The 21,362-nt window shown below is 41.7% G+C and overlaps 1 protein-coding gene across 1 annotated transcript; it reads left to right on the top strand.

The window, feature by feature from the left end:
- The first annotated feature begins 53 nt into the window (after positions 1-53).
- LOC115226860 (EH domain-binding protein 1-like protein 1) lies at positions 54-16,051 on the top strand. The gene is made up of 9 exons (XM_029797852.2): positions 54-233; positions 2,818-3,002; positions 4,462-4,936; positions 7,614-7,680; positions 7,952-8,124; positions 10,047-10,095; positions 12,119-13,145; positions 13,799-13,877; positions 15,883-16,051. The coding sequence occupies exons 1-7, from the start codon at positions 100-102 to the stop codon at positions 13,040-13,042; spliced, it is 2,007 nt and encodes a 668-aa protein (XP_029653712.2). The 5' UTR covers positions 54-99; the 3' UTR covers positions 13,043-13,145; positions 13,799-13,877; positions 15,883-16,051.
- The last annotated feature ends 5,311 nt before the right edge of the window (positions 16,052-21,362 follow it).

The following is a 21,362-nucleotide window of genomic DNA, read 5'->3' as shown; positions in this document are numbered from 1 at the left end:
TATTCTTCTTTTTTTTCTTCTTCATCTCCGGCCTCGCCTTCGCCACTAAAGATCAGCAGAAACGGTCGTCGGAAGATTCTGGCATCGAAACCCATCAACATGACGCACTTCGCCACCCATATTCCGTCACAGAACTCCATCACCCTCCAGTTAAAACCGACCAGCAAGAAAGTGAAGGAGGCCAGCCTGCACCTGACCCTTTCCTGCCTCTTCTTGAGGGAGGGCAAAGCCACGTAAGTTTAAAAAAACAAAACCCCCTCATCTTCTACCCCACCCCCTTTAATTTCTTCTGTGGCACCCCAGGGGAGACCTGCAGCTTTGTTATGGGAAGTGGAGGGTATAGGTGTGTGGTTAAGAAGTCTCCTTCCTAAGTCCATAGATTTCTGGTTCAGTCCCATAGCCCGGTAGCTTGTACGAGTGTCTTCTGCAAAACCTTGGGAATGAATATGGTACATGGAAACTGAAAGAAGCCCATCATATATAAATACACACATTAAGGCGGCGAGCTGGCAGAAACGTTAGCACGCCGGGCGAAATGCGTAGCCGTATTTCGTCTGCTGCTACGTTGTGAGTTCAAATTCCGCCGAGGTCGACTTTGCCTTTCATCCTTTCGGGGTCGATAAAGTAAGTACCAGTTACGCACTGGGGTCGATGTAATCGACTTAATCCGTTTGTCTGTCTTTGTTTGTCCTCTCTGTGTTTAGCCCCCTTGTGGGTAGTACAGAAACATATATAAATACACACACACACATATATAAAGATAATACAATAGGTGCATCTGTTGTCAGACGGAAGAAGAGTACAGCTATCGGCTGAGACAATTATAAAAATTGACTCGCCCAGTTTTTTGACGAGTGAAGGTAAGCGTTGCTTTCTCATTACAGTAGCGAAGGAGTGTATAAGGAAGACTAGAACGAAAGATGTAAAGATAGGCACCATGATCTCTGGCCCCGCCTGGGTGAACTTTTTTAAGTTCCACCTAAAAAGAAAGGTGGAGCTGGAGAAAAGGTGTCTGTCTGTGCGTGAGTTCGAAAAAAGATGGAAGCATGTCACACGATTGCTGCGAGTGAAAGTGGCCACATGAGCACGCTATGAGTTAGCTGCCGAGTTTCAGTGGGGAAAAGCAGGGCTCGTGGGGTCGGCAATCCTGGTGGTCCCACTTCATGTGTCATTTTATGTTGTGCTGTAAAATTGTATTTCATCCGATTTCTTCGATTTTGTGTAAATTTTTAAAGATCCTTTTTATGTAATCTCCATTCGTTTCTCATGACCCCAAATCATGATGTATTGTCCCCCTCTATGTTGGCCCCTTGTGGGTAATAAAGAAATCAGAAACGTTAGCAAACTGGGGCGAAATACTTAGCGGTATTTTGTCTGTCTTTCCGTTCTGAGTTCAAATTCCACTGAAGTCGACTTTGCCTTTCATCCTTTCGGGGTCGATAAATTAAGTACCAGTTATGCACTGGGGTCGATGTAATCGACTTAATACCTATGTCTGTCCCCTCTGTGTTTAGCCCCTTGTGGGTAATAAAGAAATAGGTATTTTGTCTGTCTTTCTGTTCCGAATTCAAATTCCACTGAAGTCGACTTTGCCTTTCATCCTTTCGGGGTCGATAGATTAAGTACCAGTTGCATACTGGGGTTAATCTAATCGACTATCGACATTCGTGTCCAGAGAACATGATTAACAGTTAATTTTACTGAACTCACATTTGTTGTTCATGACGAGAGAATCCATCGTGTGTTTGTGTGTGTGTGTGTGTGTGGTGTGTGTGTGTGCAGGTGTGGCTGTGTGGTAAGAAGCTTGCTTCCCAACCACATGGTTCCAGGTTCAGTCCCACTGTGTGGTACTTGGGAAAGTGTCTTCTGCTATAACCTCGGGCCGACTGAAGCCTTGTGAGATGATTTGGTAGATGGAAACTGAAAGAAGCCAGTTGTGTGTGTATGTATATATATTCGTCTGGCATCTGTGCAGGTGGCACGTAAAAAGCACCCACTCCACTCACGGAGTGGTTGGCATTAGGAAGGGCATCCAGCTGTAGAAACACTGTTAGATCAGACTGGGCCTGGCGCAGCCTACTGGCTCCCCAAACCCCAGTTGAACCGTCCAACCATGCTAGCATGGAAAATGGACGTTAAACGATGATGATGATGATGATGATGATGATATAATATATATATATATATATATATATATATATATATATATATATAGATATATATATAGATATATATATATATATATATATATAATATATATATATATATAGATATATTATATATATAAGATATTATATATATATATAATATATATATAGATATATATATATTATATATATATATATATATAGATATATATATATATATATATATATATCTATATATATATATTATAGATGTATATATATGTATGTATGTTTCTGTCTGTTTTTGTCCTCCCACCATCAATGCTGGTGTGTTTACGTCCCCGTAACTTAGCAGTTCAGCAAAAGAGCTCGATAGAATAAGTTCTAGGCTTACAAAGAATAAGTCGGTTTGCTCGAATAATGGCAGTGCTCCAGCATGGCCGCAGTCAATTGACTGAAACACGTAAAAGAGTACTGGATTTGATTCATTCAACTAAAATCCGTGAATGCGGTGCTCCAGCATGGCCACTGTCCAATGACTGAAGCCAGTGAAAGGAAAGGGCCAGTCCGTGGCCCCTGGTGACTTTTAACTCTTTGTTTTTTTTTATGCCTTCCTCTGCCTTGTGTACATCTTTACCTTTCTCTCTCTCTCTCTCTCTCTCTCTCTCTCTCTCTCTCTCTGTTTCCATAGTGACGAAGACATGCAGAGTGTGGCGAGTCTGTGGAGCATCGGCAAGAGTGACATCGGGAACCTCGATGACTTGGATGAGGCGGACGAGGAACAGGAGGACGCCGACCTCAGCGCTCAGTTTAGCGAGGTCAGCGCTCAACTAAGCATGCTGGGTCGCGACCCTGACGACAGCGCCAACCTATCAGGTGAGTGCTTCTACTGGCAGGGGCAGGGCGCGAGGGGTAGGGCGTGAGTATGTTTGCGCATGTGTTGTGTGGGTGTGTGAGTGTGTATGTGTCTGGAGGCGCAATGGCCCAGTGGTTAGGGCAGCGGACTCGCGGTCATAAGATCGCGGTTTCGATTCCCAGACCGGGCGTTGTGAGTGTTTATTGAGCGAAAACACCTAAAAGCTCCACGAGGCTCCGGCAGGGGATGGTGGCGATCCCTGCTGTACTCTTTCACCACAACTTTCTCTCACTCTTACTTCCTGTTTCTGTTGTACCTGTATTTCAAGGGGCCGGCCTTGTCACTCTCTGTGTCACGCTGAATATCCCCGAGAACTACGTTAAGGGTACACGTGTCTGTGGAGTGCTCAGCCACTTACACGTTAATTTCACGAGCAGGCTGTTCCGTTGATTCGGATCAACCGGAACCCTCGTCGTCGTAACCGACTGAGTACTTCCATATATGTGTGTGTATATATGTCCTTCAGTGTGTGTGTGTATGTCTATCTGTCTAGGGCAGTGCTTTTCAACCTTCTTGCTGGAGCGGAACCCCAAGGAAACATTTCACTGGCTCGAGGAACCCCTGTGCAATAATTTAATAGTCTTATGCACACATATCTGCACAGGAGATTTAAAAATTACTGCCGATTTTAGCAGTTTTGTAACTTCTTGCGGAACCCCTGGACTGTACTGGCGGAACCCTGGTTGAAAACCACTGGTCTAGGGAGTAGTTGATGGTACTAGTTTGACTGAGTTTTTTTACCGTGTTAGTTCAGTGTATGTTGGTGCAACAGTCGGTAGTTGAACAGAAGAATTAATAAGTATCGTAACTACTTTTGAGTAGTACAGAGTGTGTTCTGTGTTAACATATATTTCTGCGATAGGTTATTTTCAGATAACCACATTCAACTATTTATTTGTGCAATGCCATTTTACACCAGGCATATATGGAATGGAAGCACTCCGTCGGTTACGACGATGAGGGTTCCGGTTGATCCGAATCAACGGAACAGCCTGCTCGTGAAATTAACATGTAAGTGGCTGAGCACTCCACAGACACATGTACCCTTAACGTAGTTCTCGGGGATATTCAGCGTGACACAGAGAGTGACAAGGCCGGCCCTTTGAAATACAGGTACAATAGAAACAGGAAGTAAGAGTGAGAGAAAGTTGTGGTGAAAGAGTACAGCAGGGATCACCACCATCCCCTGCCGGAGCCTCGTGGAGCTTTTAGGTGTTTTCGCTCAATAAACACTCACAACGCCCGGTCTGGGAATCGAAACCGCAATCCTATGACCGCGAGTCTGCTACCCTAACCACTGGGCCATTGCGCCTCCACACCAGGCATATATACCCACATCATAACATGACTGAAACAAGTAAAAAGAGAATTTGTCATTTCTTTTGATTGTTGTATGTTTGTTTTTTATCTACTTTACAGGCCAGTTGCGGGGATCAACACCTTATGATCGTACGCTGAATTCAACGAATCCTTTTGACGAGCCTTCGAACCCATTTGAGGATTCGACCAATCCCTTTGAGGATTCTACGAACCCATTTGATGAACAGCCAAATGATGAAACCAACACGAACCCATTTGATGACCCGGCAGAAGCATTTGTATATGAAGATCTGAGCAGCTCAAGAGGTGGAGCCAGTCGGTCGAACCTCACATTAAAAAACTCCAGCATTAATCGGGCCCCTGCAAAGTCCAATCGATCGGCGACTTTACCGGGGAAGTTGCGGACCAGTGTCGGTAATGGCCAGTCAGGTAAGACCGAGGCCCTTGCTCCGAAGAAACCTTTGGGGTCAGTTGCTGAGAGGCCCCATTACCATGGCACTCCTCCGTCGACTCCCCCAGAAGAAAAACAGAGAGTCCGACCCATTACGCCTCCTGTGATAGATCCCGCCATGGGGTAAGTTGTTGCTCATTGCTTTGACCCCCACTTTTTTTCATGTATATATAGGTATGTATGTATGTATTTGTGTGTCTGTGTTTGTCCCCCCAACATCGATTGCAACATCGCTTGACAACTGATGTTGGTATGTTTATGTCCCCATAACTTAGCAGTTCAGCAAAAGATACCGATAGAATAAGTACCAGGCTTACAAAGATTAAGTCCCGGAGTTGTTTCACTCAACTAAAGGGCAGTGCTCCAACATGGCCCCAGTCAAAATGACTGAAATAAGTAAAAGAATAAAAGGAGTGGCTGTGTGGTACGTAGCTTGCTTACCAACCACATGGTTCTGGGTTCAGTCCCACTGCATGGCACCTTGGGCAAGTGTCTTCTACTATAGCCTCAGGCTGACCAAAGCCTTGTGAGTAAATTTGGTAGACGGAAACTGAAAGAAGCCCGTCGTATATATGTATATATATATATATGTGTGTGTATATGTTTGTGTGTCTGTGTTTGTGCCCCCAGCATCGCTTGACAACTGATGGTGGTGTGTTTACGTCCCCGTAAAGTCCTGGGGTCGATTTGCTTGACAAAAGGTGGTGCTCCAGCATGGCCACAGTCAAATGACTGAAACAAGTAAAAGTGTAGTGTCCCCTCTTCTCTCTCCTCTGACCTATTTTCCTTCTCTCCCTTCTCTTTGTAATCTCCACCTTCTCCTCTTTCCCCTTCTACCTCCCTCTCTTCTCTTTGCTGTCTTATCTCCTCTCTCTCTCCTTTTCTCCACCTCTTCTCTCTCTCTCTCTCTCTCTCCTTTTTGTATCTCCATTTTCCCTTACTCTCCATCTTTCTGCCTCTCCTCTTCATCTCTCTTATGTCTTCTTCAAATTCCAATAGAGCTGAAACCTTCTTGGCCACCTTGAAAGCTCATCTTCGCAGCGTTTCGTCCCCATCTCAGTCAGATAGAGCGGAGGCCCCTAATCGTAGAACAACACCTCCAAAAACACCCACGGAGAGACCCCATTACCATGGTACTCCTCCGGCAACACCCCCAGGTGAAAAACCATTTGTTCGGCCCATCTCTCCACCTGTAATAGAGCCCTACATCGGGTAAGTGATCTGCAACTAGTGGAAAGTGTCCCTGGATCTTGCAGCACCACTATGTCACCTGTGAATTAGATAGCACTTTACTGTATCACCTGGCCACACTTTTATCTCACCTGGAAATTAGATAGTGTTCTTGAGCTTGGCAATGACCCTGTTGCCACATCCCTGTGTCCTCCGGCCACACCCTTGTGTCATCTCACCTTGCCATTGTGTCCTCTAGCCATACCCTTATGTCAACAGGTCACAGCCTTGTCATCTGGCCACACCGTGTGTTACAAAACCACACTCTATGTGTTCTGGTGACACCCCTCTGTCATTTGGACACACCCCTTTGTCACCCATGAATTAGCTAACACCCGAGTGGACCTAGCTACACTTTTTTGTCATCTGACTGTACCCCTGTGGTCTGGCCACACACCGGCATCATCTACCCACATCCGTCTCAATTGATCGCACACCTGTGTCACTTGGTCTCACTGCTATAACACCTAACTCTCTTAGGTCATCTGACCACACTCTTGTACCATATTCCTTATCATTGTAATTATTGCTAATATATATATATATATATATATATATTTCTCTCCCTGTTTATTTCTGTGTTCCTTTCTGTCGAAGAGCATAGGCTCAAAATGTAAAAGACTTTCTCACTTCCTGAGCGTTAAACTAATACATCTGTTTGTTGTTTACACACCTGTCTTCGTCTTTTGCTTTTTTTGTAAATTCTCACTATATATATATATATATAGAATGGTTGTATACTGTCAATTTAATGTGACAGTATACAACCATTCTATCGCCCCACCACCGTACATATCTCTATGAGATATTTAGAAATTTAATATTTCTGATGTATATATATAAATATCTATATATATATATATATATATATAGGAAAAATTGTAAAATGCAGAATGCTAAATTGAAAGAAAATTTTAATGAAATGAGAAATTGATAAAATATATAAATATGTATTTATTCAAACCGGTTTTCGTCATAGTGTGACTTATCAAAGTCACACTATGACGAAAACCGGTTTGAATAAATATATATTTATATATTTTATCATTTCTCATTTCATTAAAATTTTCTTTCAATTTAGCATTCTGCATTTTTACAATTTTTCCTTGCTTATCATTTCTCCACGTGTGGTCAACGCAACCCCACCATTTATTGATATATATATATATATATATATATATATATATATGTTTTGTTTTGGGATTTGGTTTGCAAGATTCTTTATGTGAGTTCGTGTGTTGAAGCATATTCTGTTGTGTCTGGGGAGAGTCATTTTCTTTTTGTACCTTATAATTTAACACACTCACCGGTAAAATTTCCGCTTATTTCTTTTTTATTTTCCTAAAATTTTCGTTGCGTCTTGCAACCTTTTCAATAGTCGGACTATTAAAAAAATTGCAAGACGCAACAAAGATTTTAGGAAAATAAAAATAAGAAATAAGTGGAAATTTTACCAGTGAGTGTGTAAAATTATAAGGCACAAAAAAGAAAATGACTCTCCCCAGACACAACAGTGTATGTATGTGCATATATATATATATGTATATATATGTATGTTTACTAATTTTAGGAAGCCTTCCCCAAGAAAGTCACCAGTACGTCAGACGAAGGTGTCTCAGAAAGCAGAAACTGATGAGGTAAGTCTGAGCATTTTAGTGTTGTTGTTGTTGTTATTGTTCAGCCGCAGGTCAGTCCTGATCCAGCAGACCTGGGGCACGCTAATGTATCTTAGGGGGTCACATATTCTAACCCCCATACCCACCTTGGTCACTCCCAGTTGATCACAGCAAGACCATTGTTTACTCCACATTTACATCCTCTCCAGCAGCCTCTGGTCATCTCTGTTCCTTGCTTTGACCGATGGTCTTAACCTGATGTCTTAACTAAGACCCATCTTATCATTTTCAGAAGACGACCAGCAGCAGCAGCAGCGGTGGTAGCAATTCCACGAAGGACTTACTGACCTGGTGTCAAAGCGTTACCGTCGGTTACCGAGGGGTCAAGGTAACAAACCTGACCACGTCCTGGCGCAATGGTTTGGCCTTCTGTGCCATCATTCATCATTTCAGACCGGATCTTCTGTAAGTCGGACATTTTCTTCTCTTTCTTGTTGTTGTTGTTTGTGGTAGTGGTGGTGTCTGTGAGGGTGGTGGTGGTGGTGATAGTTGTGGTTGTGTTGTAGTGGTGGTGGTGGAGGTTGTGTGTGGTGGTGGTTGTGAGGGTAGTGGTGGTGGTGGTAGTTGTGGTTGTGTTGTAGTGGTGGTGGTGGAGGTTGTGGTGGTGGTAGTTGTGGTTGTGTTGTGGTGGTGGTGGTATTGTGGTTGTGTTGTAGTGGTGGTTGTGGTGATAGTGGTGAGCTGGCAGAAACGTTAGCACGCCAGGCGAAATGCTTAGCCGTATTTCGTCTGTCGTTACGTTCTGAGTTCAAATTTCGCCAAGGTTGACTTTGCCTTTCATCCTTTCGGGGTCAATAAATTAAGTACCAGTTACACACTGGGGTAGATATAATCGACTTAATCCGTCTGTCTGTCCTTGTTTGTCCTCTCTGTGTTTGGTCCCTTGTGGGTAGTAAAGAAATAGGTTGTGGTGGTAGTGGTGGTGGTGGTGGTTGTGATGGCGGTTTTTGTTGTGGCAGTGATGGTGTGGTGTTAGCAGTGGTGGTGGTTGCCGTGGTGATAGCAGTGGTGGTGGTGTTTGTGAAGGTGGTAGTGGTGGTGGCGTTTTTTGTTGTTGTTGTGGTGGTGGTCATGGTTGCTGTGGTGATAGCAGTGGTGGTGGTAGTTATGGTGGTGGTGGTGATGGTGATCTGGTTCTTGTGGTGGTGTCTGATGTTGTTACTTTTTTTCTTTTAACCCTGAGTCAGGTCTACAGGACTACACTATCTCATGTGACCTTCACCATCTCTCTCTTTCCCTCCCTCTCTCTCTTTCTCTCTCCTCCTCCCTCCAGTTAAACTTCCTTTCTACCTCTCCCCTCCCTCTCTATTTCTTACTCCCCTACCCCACCCCCACATTCACCTCCCCCCTTCCATCCAACCTCTCCAGTTCCTTTCTATTGATTTCCCTTCACAAATCCATTTTCGCATCAATACTTCCATCGATTATTGATAAAACTTTTCCCACCGAAAGGAAATGCCAGAATCGATGCCCCAGCAACAACAACAACAACAACTGCCTCCAACAAAGCCCAGAAATTAGGGAGCAGGGACGGGTAGGGGTGAGGGGTGCATCGGATGGTCCCGGTTTCTGGCTCAGCTCGGTGGACTGAGCTTCTCTGCTTGGTACCCCTTTACAGCTAGGTGAACTGAGCCTCTCTACATGGTGGTACCCCTTTACAGCTAGGTGAACTGAGCCTCTCTGCTTGGTACCCCTTTACAGCTAGGCGGACTGAGCTTCTCTGCTTGGTACCCCTTTACAGCTAGGTGAACTGAGCCTCTCTACATGGTGGTACCCCTTTACAGCTAGGTGAACTGAGCCTCTCTGCTTGGTACCCCTTTACAGCTAGGCGGACTGAGCTTCTCTGCTTGGTACCCCTTTACAGCTAGGTGAACTGAGCCTCTCTACATAGTGGTACCCCTTTACTGCTAGGTGAACTGAGCCTCTCTGCTTGGTACCCCTTTACAGCTAGGCAGACTGAGCTTCTCTGCTTGGTACCCCTTTACAGTTAGGTGAACTGAGCCTCTCTACATGGTGGTACCCCTTTACAGCTTGGTGGACTGAGCCTCTCTACATGGTGGTACCCCTTTACAGCTAAGTGGACTGAGCCTCTCTAAATTATCATCCCTCTACAGCTAATTAGACTGTACCTCCATATGGTACCCCTTTACACCTAGGTGGACTGCTCCATATCTTAACTGCATAACCACAGTTTCTACATTTCCTTGTTATTTCAACAAAATGTAGTTTTAATTCTTGTTTTTATTTTTATTTTATTTTAGTTTTTTTTTTTGCTTTTTGTTTTTATTTTTAATTTTTAATTTTGTTTTTATTTTTTTGTTTTACAGAGATTTTAGTTTACTTTCTCCGCAAGACATAAAGACGAACTGCAAAGTGGTATGTATGTTAAACTTTCTGGGGCGGTGGTCATGGTGGCGATGGTGGTGAAAGTTGAGTTAGGGGAAGGGACGAGCGTGATGTAGGGGGGGTGGTAACGGTCGTTGTAGTTAAAATGGTGACGAGAACAGTGCTGGTGGTGGTAATGGTGGTGGTTGTCATTTTCACCATTCTTGTGATAGTAGTGGCAGTGATGCTAGTATTGGTTCTTGTGGTGGTGGTGTTGGTGGTAGTGGTGGTGGTGGTGGTATTGGTCCTTGTGGAGCAGGTGTTGGTGGTAGTGGTTGTCATTGTCATCACGGTGATGGTGATGTTGATAGTATTGGTTATTGTAGTGGTGGTGGTGGTGGTGCTCTTAGGAATTGAGACATTGGTAGTAGCTTAGGTGATGGTTTGAATTTCTTCTCCCACTTCTTTTTCTTTGCCTTCCTTTTATTCTTCATCTTCTTTTTCACCTTCTTCACCTCCTTTCTTCTTCTTCTTCTTCTTCTTCTTCTCCTTCTTCTCCTCCTTCTTCTTCTTCTTCTTCTTTTCTCTTTCTCCCCTTCTTCTTCTTCTTCTTTTCTTTTCTCTTCTTTTCTTCTTTTCTTCTTTTCTTCTTCCTTCTCTTCTTCTCCTTCTTCTCCTCCTTTTCTCTTCTTCTTCTTTTTCTTCTTCATCTTCTTTTTCACCTTCTTCACTCCTTTCTTCTTCTTCTTCTTCTTCTTCTTCTCCTTCTTCTCCTCCTCTTCTTCTTCTTCTTTTCCTCTTTTCTCTTTCTTTTCTTCTTCTTTTTCTTTTTTCTTTTTTCTTCTTTCTCTTCTTCTCCTTCTTCTCCTCTTCTTTTTCTTCTTCTTTCTTCTCCTTCTTCTCCTCCTTCTTCTTCTTCTTCTTCTTCTTCTTCTTCTTTTCTCTTCTTCTCTTCTCTATCCTTCTTTCTCTTCTTCTCCTCCTTCTTCTTCTTCTTCTTCTTTCCTCTTCTCTTTCTTCTTCTTCTTCTCTTTTCTTCTTCTTTCTTCTTCTTCTTCTTCTTTTCTTCTCTTCTTCTTCCACTTCTTCTTTTCCCTTCTTCCCTTTTCTTCTTCTTTTTTTCTTCTCTCACTTCTTCTTCCACTTCTTCTTTCTCCTTCTTCCATTCTTCTTCTTCTTTTTCTTCTTCTCTCACTTCTTCTTCCACTTCTTCTTTCTCCTTCTCCACTTCTTTTCTTCTTCTTCTCTTCTCTCACTTCTTCTTCCACTTCTTCTTCTTCTTCTTCTTCTTCTCCTCTTCTCCTCCTTCTTCTTCTTCTTTTCTTCTTCTTCTTCTTCTTTTCTTCTCCTTCTTCTTCCACTTCTTCTTTTCTCCTTCTTCCACTTCTTCTTCTTCTTTTTCTTCTTCTCTCACTTCTTCTTCCACTTCTTCTTTTCTCCTTCTTCCACTTCTTCTTCTTCTTCTTTTTCTTCTTCTCTCACTTCTTCTTCCACTTCTTCTTCTTCTTCTTCTTCTTCTTCTTCTTCTTCTCCTTCTTCTCCTCCTTCTTCTTCTTCTTTTCCTCTTCTCTTTCTTCTTCTTCTTCTTCTTTTCTTCTTCTTCTTCTTCTTTTCTTCTCCTTCTTCTTCCATTTCTTCTTTTCTCCTTCTTCCACTTCTTCTTCTTCTTCTTTTTCTTCTTCTCTCACTTCTTCTTCCACTTCTTCTTCTTCTTCTTCTTCTTCTTCTTCTTCTCCTTCTTCTCCTCCTTCTTCTTCTTCTTTTCCTCTTCTCTTTCTTCTTCTTCTTCTTCTTTTCTTCTTCTTTTCTTCTTCTTCTCCTTCTTCTTCCACTTCTTCTTTTCTCCTTCTTCCACTTCTTCTTCTTCTTTTTCTTCTTCTCTCACTTCTTCTTCACTTCTTCTTCTTCTTCTTCTTCTTCTTCTTCTTCTTCTTCACCTCCTCGTTGACTTTTTGTTTCACTCCTTCACATCCTTCTTCTTTCCTTCATCATATTCTTCTTCTCATACCTCTTTCTTTTCTTTTTCTCCCCCTTCCCTCATCATTTTCATCATCTTCTTCTCCTTCCTCTCCAGGCCTTCGACGCAGCAGCAACCCTCGGAATTCCACGCCTGATCGAACCCGCCGACATGGTACTTCTCTCGGTCCCCGATAAACTCTCCGTGATGACGTACCTACACCAGCTGAGGGCTTACTTCTCCGGACAGATGCTGGAAATCCAGCAGATTGGCACCGACACCAGCGAAAGCACCTACACGCTCGGTGCCCAAATCGACGAAGAGGAAGATCGCAAGATTTCCGAAGAGATGTACGGCAAAGAGATCAACCGAGCGACGACCTCGCACAGCGCTTCTGACCTCAAGGACGAGGTCGCCGTCGACGACGAACTCCCGCCTCCCGGCAGCCGTTCTCCGTCTGTTAAAGAAGCAATGCAGATGTACGAAAGCCTCCAACTCACGCCGACAATGGAAAAGCATGCTCTGAGGCACCGCAGTAAATCAAAGTCACCTGAATGCCCTCCGAAATCACACCACGAGGCAACCCCAGAATCTAGGACATCCCCCAGGGCAAGCAGCCCTAACTCAACATTATCCCCTAGGAATAAACGCCCTGCGCCCCTCCCACCACAAACATCAACATCTGTGCCAAGAAAATCCACCCCTTCTCCCGAGCCACAAAAGTCAGCGACCCCAATCTCCCCGTCGTCGCTGTCGAGGGTCAGCCCTACGAAATCTACTTTGCCTCAGTTACCTCCCTTGAAAATTGCCCATTCCAAAGGGAAAGCTCCGGAAAAACCCGTTTTGATGACGAGAAAGCAGCTGATGAACCCCTTCGATTCCGATGATGATGAGGATAATAATAATAACGATGCTAGTGATGAGACAGAGGAGGAGGCGAAGGAAGGCGTGGCTGTCAAACCGTCGTCCCCTGCCACCCCGACGCCTGCCCCTCGCAGCAGCATGTCCAAAACGTCACCGTCGAAATCCAGCACGAGATAGCCAATGGCTCTATGAGAGAGCCCCGTGTGACCAGTCCCTATGATAAGGACCACAATGACCAAGAGAATGAGCAGCCCACGTCATCATCGCCCAACGAGTTGAGGTAGGTCAATTATTAATTTTGTGCTGAACTCTGTTGACGTTGCACATATCTTTATATATAAAACTGTAGTTGTGTGAGTGTCTGTCCCCTTCGATTTAGATTCCTAACTACTCCCACATTTTGCGGTGCAGTTTAACCAAATTCGGGTATCTTATAGTCGTGATTCATATCGAGCGCGTCTACGATGAGTCTACGATTTTAAAAATAATTTAACATCATTTTTTATTCCATTTTAATGCATAATTTTTCGTGTGTCGATGGCGGCGGAGTTGGTGTCCATGGTCACAGCTGCACCTGTTTGCTTCTCCTCCTTCTTCCCTCCCTCGTGAAGCTGTGGGGAAAGGAGTGTAAGGAAATCAACGCCATAAAGCGTTGTCAAGGAGACCAGCGTTCTTTTAGAACAACGACTTCATGGCTTGAAGACACCAAAACAGAAATGGCTAAGAAAGCCCGAATTGGCATCTATAAGGGAAGTAACTCTCTAAAAATGCTTATATAGTTATTTCCCTTACAAACCCGAGCAACGCCGGGCGATACTGCTAGTATGGACATAAGAGTTGTGATGTGTGTGTGTGTGTGTGTTTATATGTCATCATCATCATCATCATCATCATCATCACACTGTGAATCCCCTTTATTCTCTATTATTTTAGGGAGCAGCGGAGCAAGAGTGGTTCATTAAGCCGAGAGGACTCAACAGAAGACAGCAGTGACCCTGTTACTGCCCAAAAGGTAAAATAATTATATACTTTGTTCTGTTTCTTTGGACCCTGGAGAAACGTGATATCCCTTGTTCTTATTCTCTTTATAGTTTGTTTTTATGTCACCTGACATGTCGATATAAGCTTGCGATTGTGTGTGAGTGTCGTCATACGATGTTTGGTGTCCATCTGCCATCCTTCCATGGGTTGGGTGGTTTGACAGGATACGACAAGGCAGAGGACTGTATTGAACCCTAGTGTCTGTTTTGGTAAGGTTTTTATGGCTGGATGCCCTTCCTGATGCCAACCACTTTACAACATGTACTTTAGACCAATCCTTTAGACCAATACCAGTTTTCTTCCTCCTAACATACTTATCAATTCTATTCTCAAATAGAATTGATATATATATATATTATATATATATATATATTATATATATGTATATATATATGTATATAATATATATATGTATATATATATGTATATATATATATATATATATAGATATAGATAGATAAATGAAAGAATGGAGTCGAACGACGATTTAACAAAATTCCTTTATTTTCGACATATGTTTCGAAGGCTGCATATTCTTAATCCGAAGGAATAAGGAGTATATTATGCCGCTTTCTCATTAGGAAAAGCAAGGAACTTATGTCAACATCAAGATGCACAAAAGACTTTTAGATGACTGCTCACACGGAGCCCATAGTGAAATTCGTCGTTCAACTCCATTCTTTCATATATTTATATTTTTTTAAAAAACATACAATTTCCACACGAAAGCACGTAACTTCAAACGTGTCTTCTCTGATGTGAATTTGCTACCCAGGTATCGGTCAACCGAAATATCCATAACAAGATAATTCATTCAACTACTCAAATATATATATATATATATATATATATATATATATATATATATATATAAATACGTATGTGTGTATGTATCCTTGTATGTGACTGCTTGTATTGTTGTGCCTTTTGTTGTTGTTGTTGTATTTTCTGACACTAGTCTAAGGGTGGCAAGGGGGATAGGACTTGAATTTTTTTTGTTTTTTTTTCTGCTTTTCACTTTTATGCTTGTCTTTTTTTCTTTCTTTTTTTTGTTGTTTGAATTAGTAATTCAGTTTTTGTTTTGTTTATTGTGTTGTTCTCTCAGCAGTTTTCTTTCTCTAACATCAGGTTTGAATTAATAAATATAATTGAAATTTTTTTTTTTATTTCTTTACATTTTTTTTCCCCTTTTTGTGATAATTCCAGGAAGAATCCCTGGAGTTCAGTTCTTATTTTCTATCATCTTTGAGTTTGGATAATTTTACATTTCATTTGACAATTCATATCTTGATAATTCTTATTTTGTTTGTTTTTTTAAAAAATTTTATTTTTGATAATATTTTTATTTTTATTTGATTATTATATTTCCGATATTTCTTTTTATTTTGTTTCATTTTTTTTTTTTGATAAATGTAAAACTGTTTTGATAATTTCATTTTATAGATTATTTTTTGTATTATTTTTGCTTTTGTTATTTTATTTTATTTTCAAGTCAGAACTGATAATTAGGACCCCCCCCAAAAAAAAATTTTTTAAATCCATAATTTTATTTCTTTTTGTTTTTAATTTTTAAATAATTATTTTCAAGTTTTGATCATTCTTTTCATTTTGTTTGATTATATTTTTGTTTTTCATAACTTTTGTTTTAATTTTCTTTTGTTCGATAATTTCAAAACTTTTCTTTTATATAATTTTATTTTATTTTTCTCTTTTGTTTCTGTTTTGTTTTTTCCTCCCCACCACCTGCCCACCACCACCACCACCACCACCACCACTACCTATCAACATAATTTTATTTTTCGGGGGGTTTCGTTTTTCTCCCTCCTCCCCCTTTACCTCAAACCCAAACAAATGGATCCCCACCAAAAAAAAAAAAACTATATATATACATATATATATATATATAAATAATACAAAACAATACTGACCCCCTATCCCTCACCACATTCCACCCTGACCCCTGTTCCAACATAAAGAAGACTGCAGCCAGGCGTGCGGAGCTGAAGCGAAGGGCCAAGTTACTAATAGAGCGAGAGAAGGCAGCGGCCATCTTGGCCATTCGAGAGCGAAAATCGACCCAGTCCTCACCAAACGCCACCACCACCACCAACCAGCACGTATGCACTTGTTTGTCGTTCAGCCTACACTACCTTCCTTCCTTCCTTCCTTCCACCCTTCTTTTAGTTTCTCTTCCTATTTCTCGCAAAACCCAGCTTCACCCAGCTCTGACACATCAGATATTATATCATTCTACATCATCATCATTCATCTATCATTGTTCGACCGTGGTCGAGACAATGGAATTTACCATGCTACGCCAGACTTCACGATCCATCATGGCATTACGGAGGATCTGTTGCTGGATGCCTGTATCCCTGGAGATTACATCAGGGTAGGAGAGTGTGCGCCCTCTGACATTGCGAGTAGATGGCTTCCAGAGGAGGAGAGTAGAAATTACCTCTTTTCCAGCTCTACAACAATGTCCAGCAAACTGGACTCTCCTACCTTTCACAAGAGATGATACAGGTAGTAGTTTCCCAGATATTTGCATTTTGGTTGGATGGCGCTTCCACGAGAGATTTTGAGCTCTCATAAGGAGGCGAGTGTAGGTTCCATCCAACCGCCTCTCAAGCTTCTTTGATAACGTCCAGGTTTCTGAGCCATATAGTAGAATTAGTTTGACTGTGGCTTTGAAGATTTCAAGTTTGAAGTCTCTACTTAGATTTGATGACCAGATCTTATGCATGTCATTACAGGCTGAAAGGGTATGGCCTGGTCAGCCTGTAATCATTCTACACCAGTTACGTTAATCAGGATTTCCACAGACAAAGGGGACAAACATCTTACTTTCCTTTTCTTTCCTTTTCTTTCTCCTCATTCCACTTTTTACATCAACCTATTTCGCATTTTTCCTTCTCAATTATTTTCTCTCTTCTCATTCCACACTGAGACTATGTCTGAATAAAAGACAGGATGGTCACAGTTGGAACGTCTTTGATCATAGGTCTACCTGGATAAGGACTTACCTGGGGCTAAACAACAACACTAAGGAAAGACACATTAGATAAAGTAGTCCTAGATACACTATGCCTGAATAAAAGACAGGATGGTCACAGCTGGAACATCTTTGATCATAGGTCTACTGGATCAAGACTGACCTGGGGCTAAACAACAACACTAAGGAAGGACACATTAGATAATGTAGTCCTAGATACACTATGTCTGAATAAAAAACAGGATGGTCATGGTTGGAACATCTTTGATCATAGGTCTTCTGGATCAGTACTGACCTGAAGCTTAACAACAAGAAGGACACATTAGATAATGTAGTCCTAGATACACTATGCCTGAATAAAAGACAGGATGGTCACAGCTGGAACATCTTTGATCATAGGTCTACCTGGATCAGTACTGACCTGGGGCTAAACAACAACAACGAAGGACACATTAGATAATGTAGTCCTAGATACACTATGTCTGAATGAATGACAGGATGGTCATGGTTTGACTAAAACTGGTAAGCCAGAGAGCTACGCCAGGTTCCAGTTTGAATTGGTTTGGTTTCTACGGCTGGATGCTCTTCCTGACACCAACCACCCCAAGAGTGTAATGGAAACTTTTTATGTGCCACCGGCACGACACCAGCAACGGGGCCATGACTACGATTTCACGGGTACCGTTTACACAACCCTGGCAACAGCCATGGCCCCTTCACTTGGTTTGCCAAGTCTTCTGGGGTACAACATCGTTGCCAAAGTTCTCAATCATTTGTCATCACCTCTGCAAAGACCCAATATTCAACCATCATGCTTCTCCACCTCGCCCCTCACTTCCATGACCCCCATAGTTTCAAACATGGCATTCCTCATCAAAAGATAGATTAGGAGATAAAACTGCTTTCTAGTGTTTATGGCAAATTAAATTTTAAGTGGATAATAATAATAATAATAATATGATAATAATAATAATAATTGTGTACAGTGCTCAGGTGCACCACAACTCATCTAAAGTCTATATATAATCAGGTGTAGTTTGGGAGGATTTCGGAAAGCATGAGGGCCTTAAAGGATGCAGTGTCATGGCAGTCAACAACTGACGCAGGCAGTTTATTCCATGCTTCAGCAACTCTGAGCATGAAGAAATGTTTCCGAAAGTCATGGGAGCTGTGTTGTTTTCTGACTTTGTAGGCATGTCCACGTGTGTTAGACACATGGAGATCAAAAAGGTGTTCACTGTTGTTGTTGTTGGTGAGGTGGTTGATAACTTTGTGGGTGTTTACCAAGTCCATCGCCAGATGCCGGAGCTTAAATTTTAAGTGGATAATAATATCCATGCCCAGGGAAACAAGGTGCTCAGAATATGGTAGGTGTCTGATGGAGGGTATGCATTTGGTTGCACGTCTCTTGACAGATTCCAGGAGGTCAATGTTCTGAGCAAGATAGGGGTTAGATATATCTAATTTCTGCAGTAAAATGATTAATATTTCTATAAGACACCCTAGATATGTATAGTTATTGCCAAGCTAATATGGCAGTCCAGAAATATAGGATGAATGCTGCCGTTGACTAGCTCCAAGAGGCCATCGCCTCTAGCTAGCTATGTGACACATGAAGCTGTGTCCATTATAACATTCGGGTTCAGCTGCTCTGCATTGATAAGGGGCAAATACCCTGAAACTAGTCTGCAGAAGCCTGACCAGCAAGGGGAAGCGGCTGACCTCCTCAGTTCGAAGGTTATAATGGAAGACTAAAGCTACCTAGTGACCCCCTCACTGGTTTATATAAGTAGCAGTTAAGTACTGGGGTTGATTTTAACCTTTAGTTGCAAAATTAAGTTCTGTAGTTATTTCAGTCCGGATGTTTAAATATCTGCCAAAATAAAAAAAGAGAACTGGATATTTTCTGCAAGACACATTGTCTCGGTAAACTTGACACATCAACAAACAGAAAACCGTTCCAACATGGGGAAGCACTCCGTCGGTTACGACGATGAGGGTTTCGGTTGATCCGAATCAACGGAACAGCCTGCTCGTGAAATTAACGTGTAAGTGGCTGAGACACTCCACAACACATGACCCTTAACGGTAGTTCTCGGGGATATTCAGCGTGACACAGAGAGTGACAAGGCCAGCCCTTTGAATACAGGTACAACAGAAACAGGAAGTAAGAGTGAGAGAAGTTGTGGTGAAAGATGAAAGAGTACAGCAGGGTCATCCTATGACCGTGAGTCCGCTACCCTAACCACTGGGCCATTGCGCCTCCACGTTCCAAACATGACATTCCCCAACAAAAGATAGATCCGTATATAAAACTGCTTTCCATGGTTAAGGGTGATTAAATTTCGAGCGGATATCTCTGTAAAAGAGTTAACCATGGGACCCCCTTATTTTTGTTTACATTTGTCCCTATTCCAGATTTTGGTCCTCAGATCATAATTACCCCGTCTAATTAACCCCTGCTTTATTAATTTTACCCTACCATACTCCCCACTTCATCATGCTACCCTCAACCACGCCTTTGCACACACCAAACCCTCTGTTTCAATGTCTGGCTTCTTTAATTAATGATATTGCTGTGTCCTTGGGGGTCTTAATAATCCCTGTTAATTAGCTTCCTTTTAATTAGCTTTGCAGGCCACTCTAATTGCCTAATTAGTTACTCTCTCAATCTTGGATCTCTCTCTCTTTCTCTCGCTGTCTGCCTTTCTGTCGCTCTCTCTCTCTCTATATATATATATATATATATAGATATATATAATATATATATGTATATCTTATCTACCTATCTATATACCTATCTATATCTACCTATCTATCTCTACCTGTATATATCTACCTACCTATATCTTCTATCTATCTAGCTAGCTATTTATCTATCATATATCTATCTATCTATACTATCTATCTATCATCTATCTATCTATCTATCTATCGATCTCTCCCCCCTCTCTCTCTTTTTATAATCAAGGACAAACTCTATATAAAGGATTTTATCAAGAAGCTAACATGTAAAAAAACAAAACATTTAGGTAAAAATTAATCCAAACTATTTATTTTTCTAAATATAATTCTAAAATTACAACAAGGGTAACAATTGAGTAATGCTACAAGGAGACTCCGAATGGCTCTGAAACTATTTATAAATAAAGTAGTTTCAGAGGCATTTGGTATCTTTTTCTAGCATGTGGCATTACTCAGTAGCTTCCCTGATTATAATTTTATAATTTCGAAATCAGTGGCAGACATCACTAGAAAAACCCTTATATGTTTGCAAACAAGCCTTGTCTTTCATCGTGATCCGGTGATTACTGCCCGTTGATAAGAGACAATAATCTCGAAACTGCTGTCTGGTGCGTATCACTCAGGCTTACAAGAAAGGGATGGCCTCCCTTTGCAAATACCATAAGGGCACAGAAAGTGTGCCTAAAGCCAGCTGGAGACGATGATCTCCTGGGGCTAAAATGCTACAGTAACGCCCACCCTTTGTGGTTAGCCATATTGAGATGGCTTTTATACTTTAAATTTTATAATTATATTTATAAAATTAAACACTTTGTGTGCGTGTATGTATATAGATATAGATATATAGATATAGATATATAGATATATAGATATAGATATAGATATATAGATATAGATATAGATATAGATATATAGATATATATAGATCTCCAGCCCTTATCTCTATCGCTGTGTTGCATTCTCAGACGCTTGCTCTCTTAGGCCTCCCCCCTTGTTTGGCTTTGGCTCTCTCTCTCTCTCACCCTTAACTCTGCCCTTTTTTCAGGCCCTTAAATCTCTCACATTTTTAGGCCTCTCTCCTCTCTGCTTCTCTGTCCATGCCTTTTTCTCTCTCCCTCCAGCTCTCTCTTCTCCCCTTTCTCCTCTGTGTATGCCTTTCTCTCTCTCAAACACACACACACACACAGAGTCTTGGGCTTCATTCAACTGGGGCCATTTTTTCCCCTTCTTTCTCTGGCGCCAGTCACACACAACTGTTTCTACCCCACACCCAAAAAGACAAACCTCTCTCTCTCCTTTCTTTCTCTCTCTCTCTCTCACACACACACACACTTGGGCCTCACTCAATCAAGGTCGCCTTTTCCTTTTCCTTCTTCGGCGCCAATAAAAACCAAGTAACAATCACATGCAACAGTGGAACCATTCCGTTTCTGCCCCACCCCCCAAAAACACAAACCTCTCTGCCCCACCCCCCAAAAACACAAACCTCTCTGACCATCCTCCAGCTTTTGAAAACAATTTCTATTATATTCTGTTTAGTCGTTATTATCATTATTTGATTTTTAATTTTAATTTTAGTGAAATGAAAAATATCGTAGCATGGCCAGGAGAGATTCTCCTTGAAGAAGAAAAAGTACATTTGGTACTTTTTTAGTTACGACATAGCTATTGTACTCCAGATATTACTATAGCTATTTCTTACATGGTTTGTACCCA

This window comes from Octopus sinensis, unplaced genomic scaffold (assembly GCF_006345805.1).
Source record: "Octopus sinensis unplaced genomic scaffold, ASM634580v1 Contig00169, whole genome shotgun sequence".
Classification (NCBI taxonomy): Eukaryota; Metazoa; Mollusca; class Cephalopoda; order Octopoda; family Octopodidae; genus Octopus; species Octopus sinensis.
The sequence above is the reverse complement of the archived record's forward strand: the minus strand, read 5'-3'. Positions and strand labels throughout refer to the sequence as shown.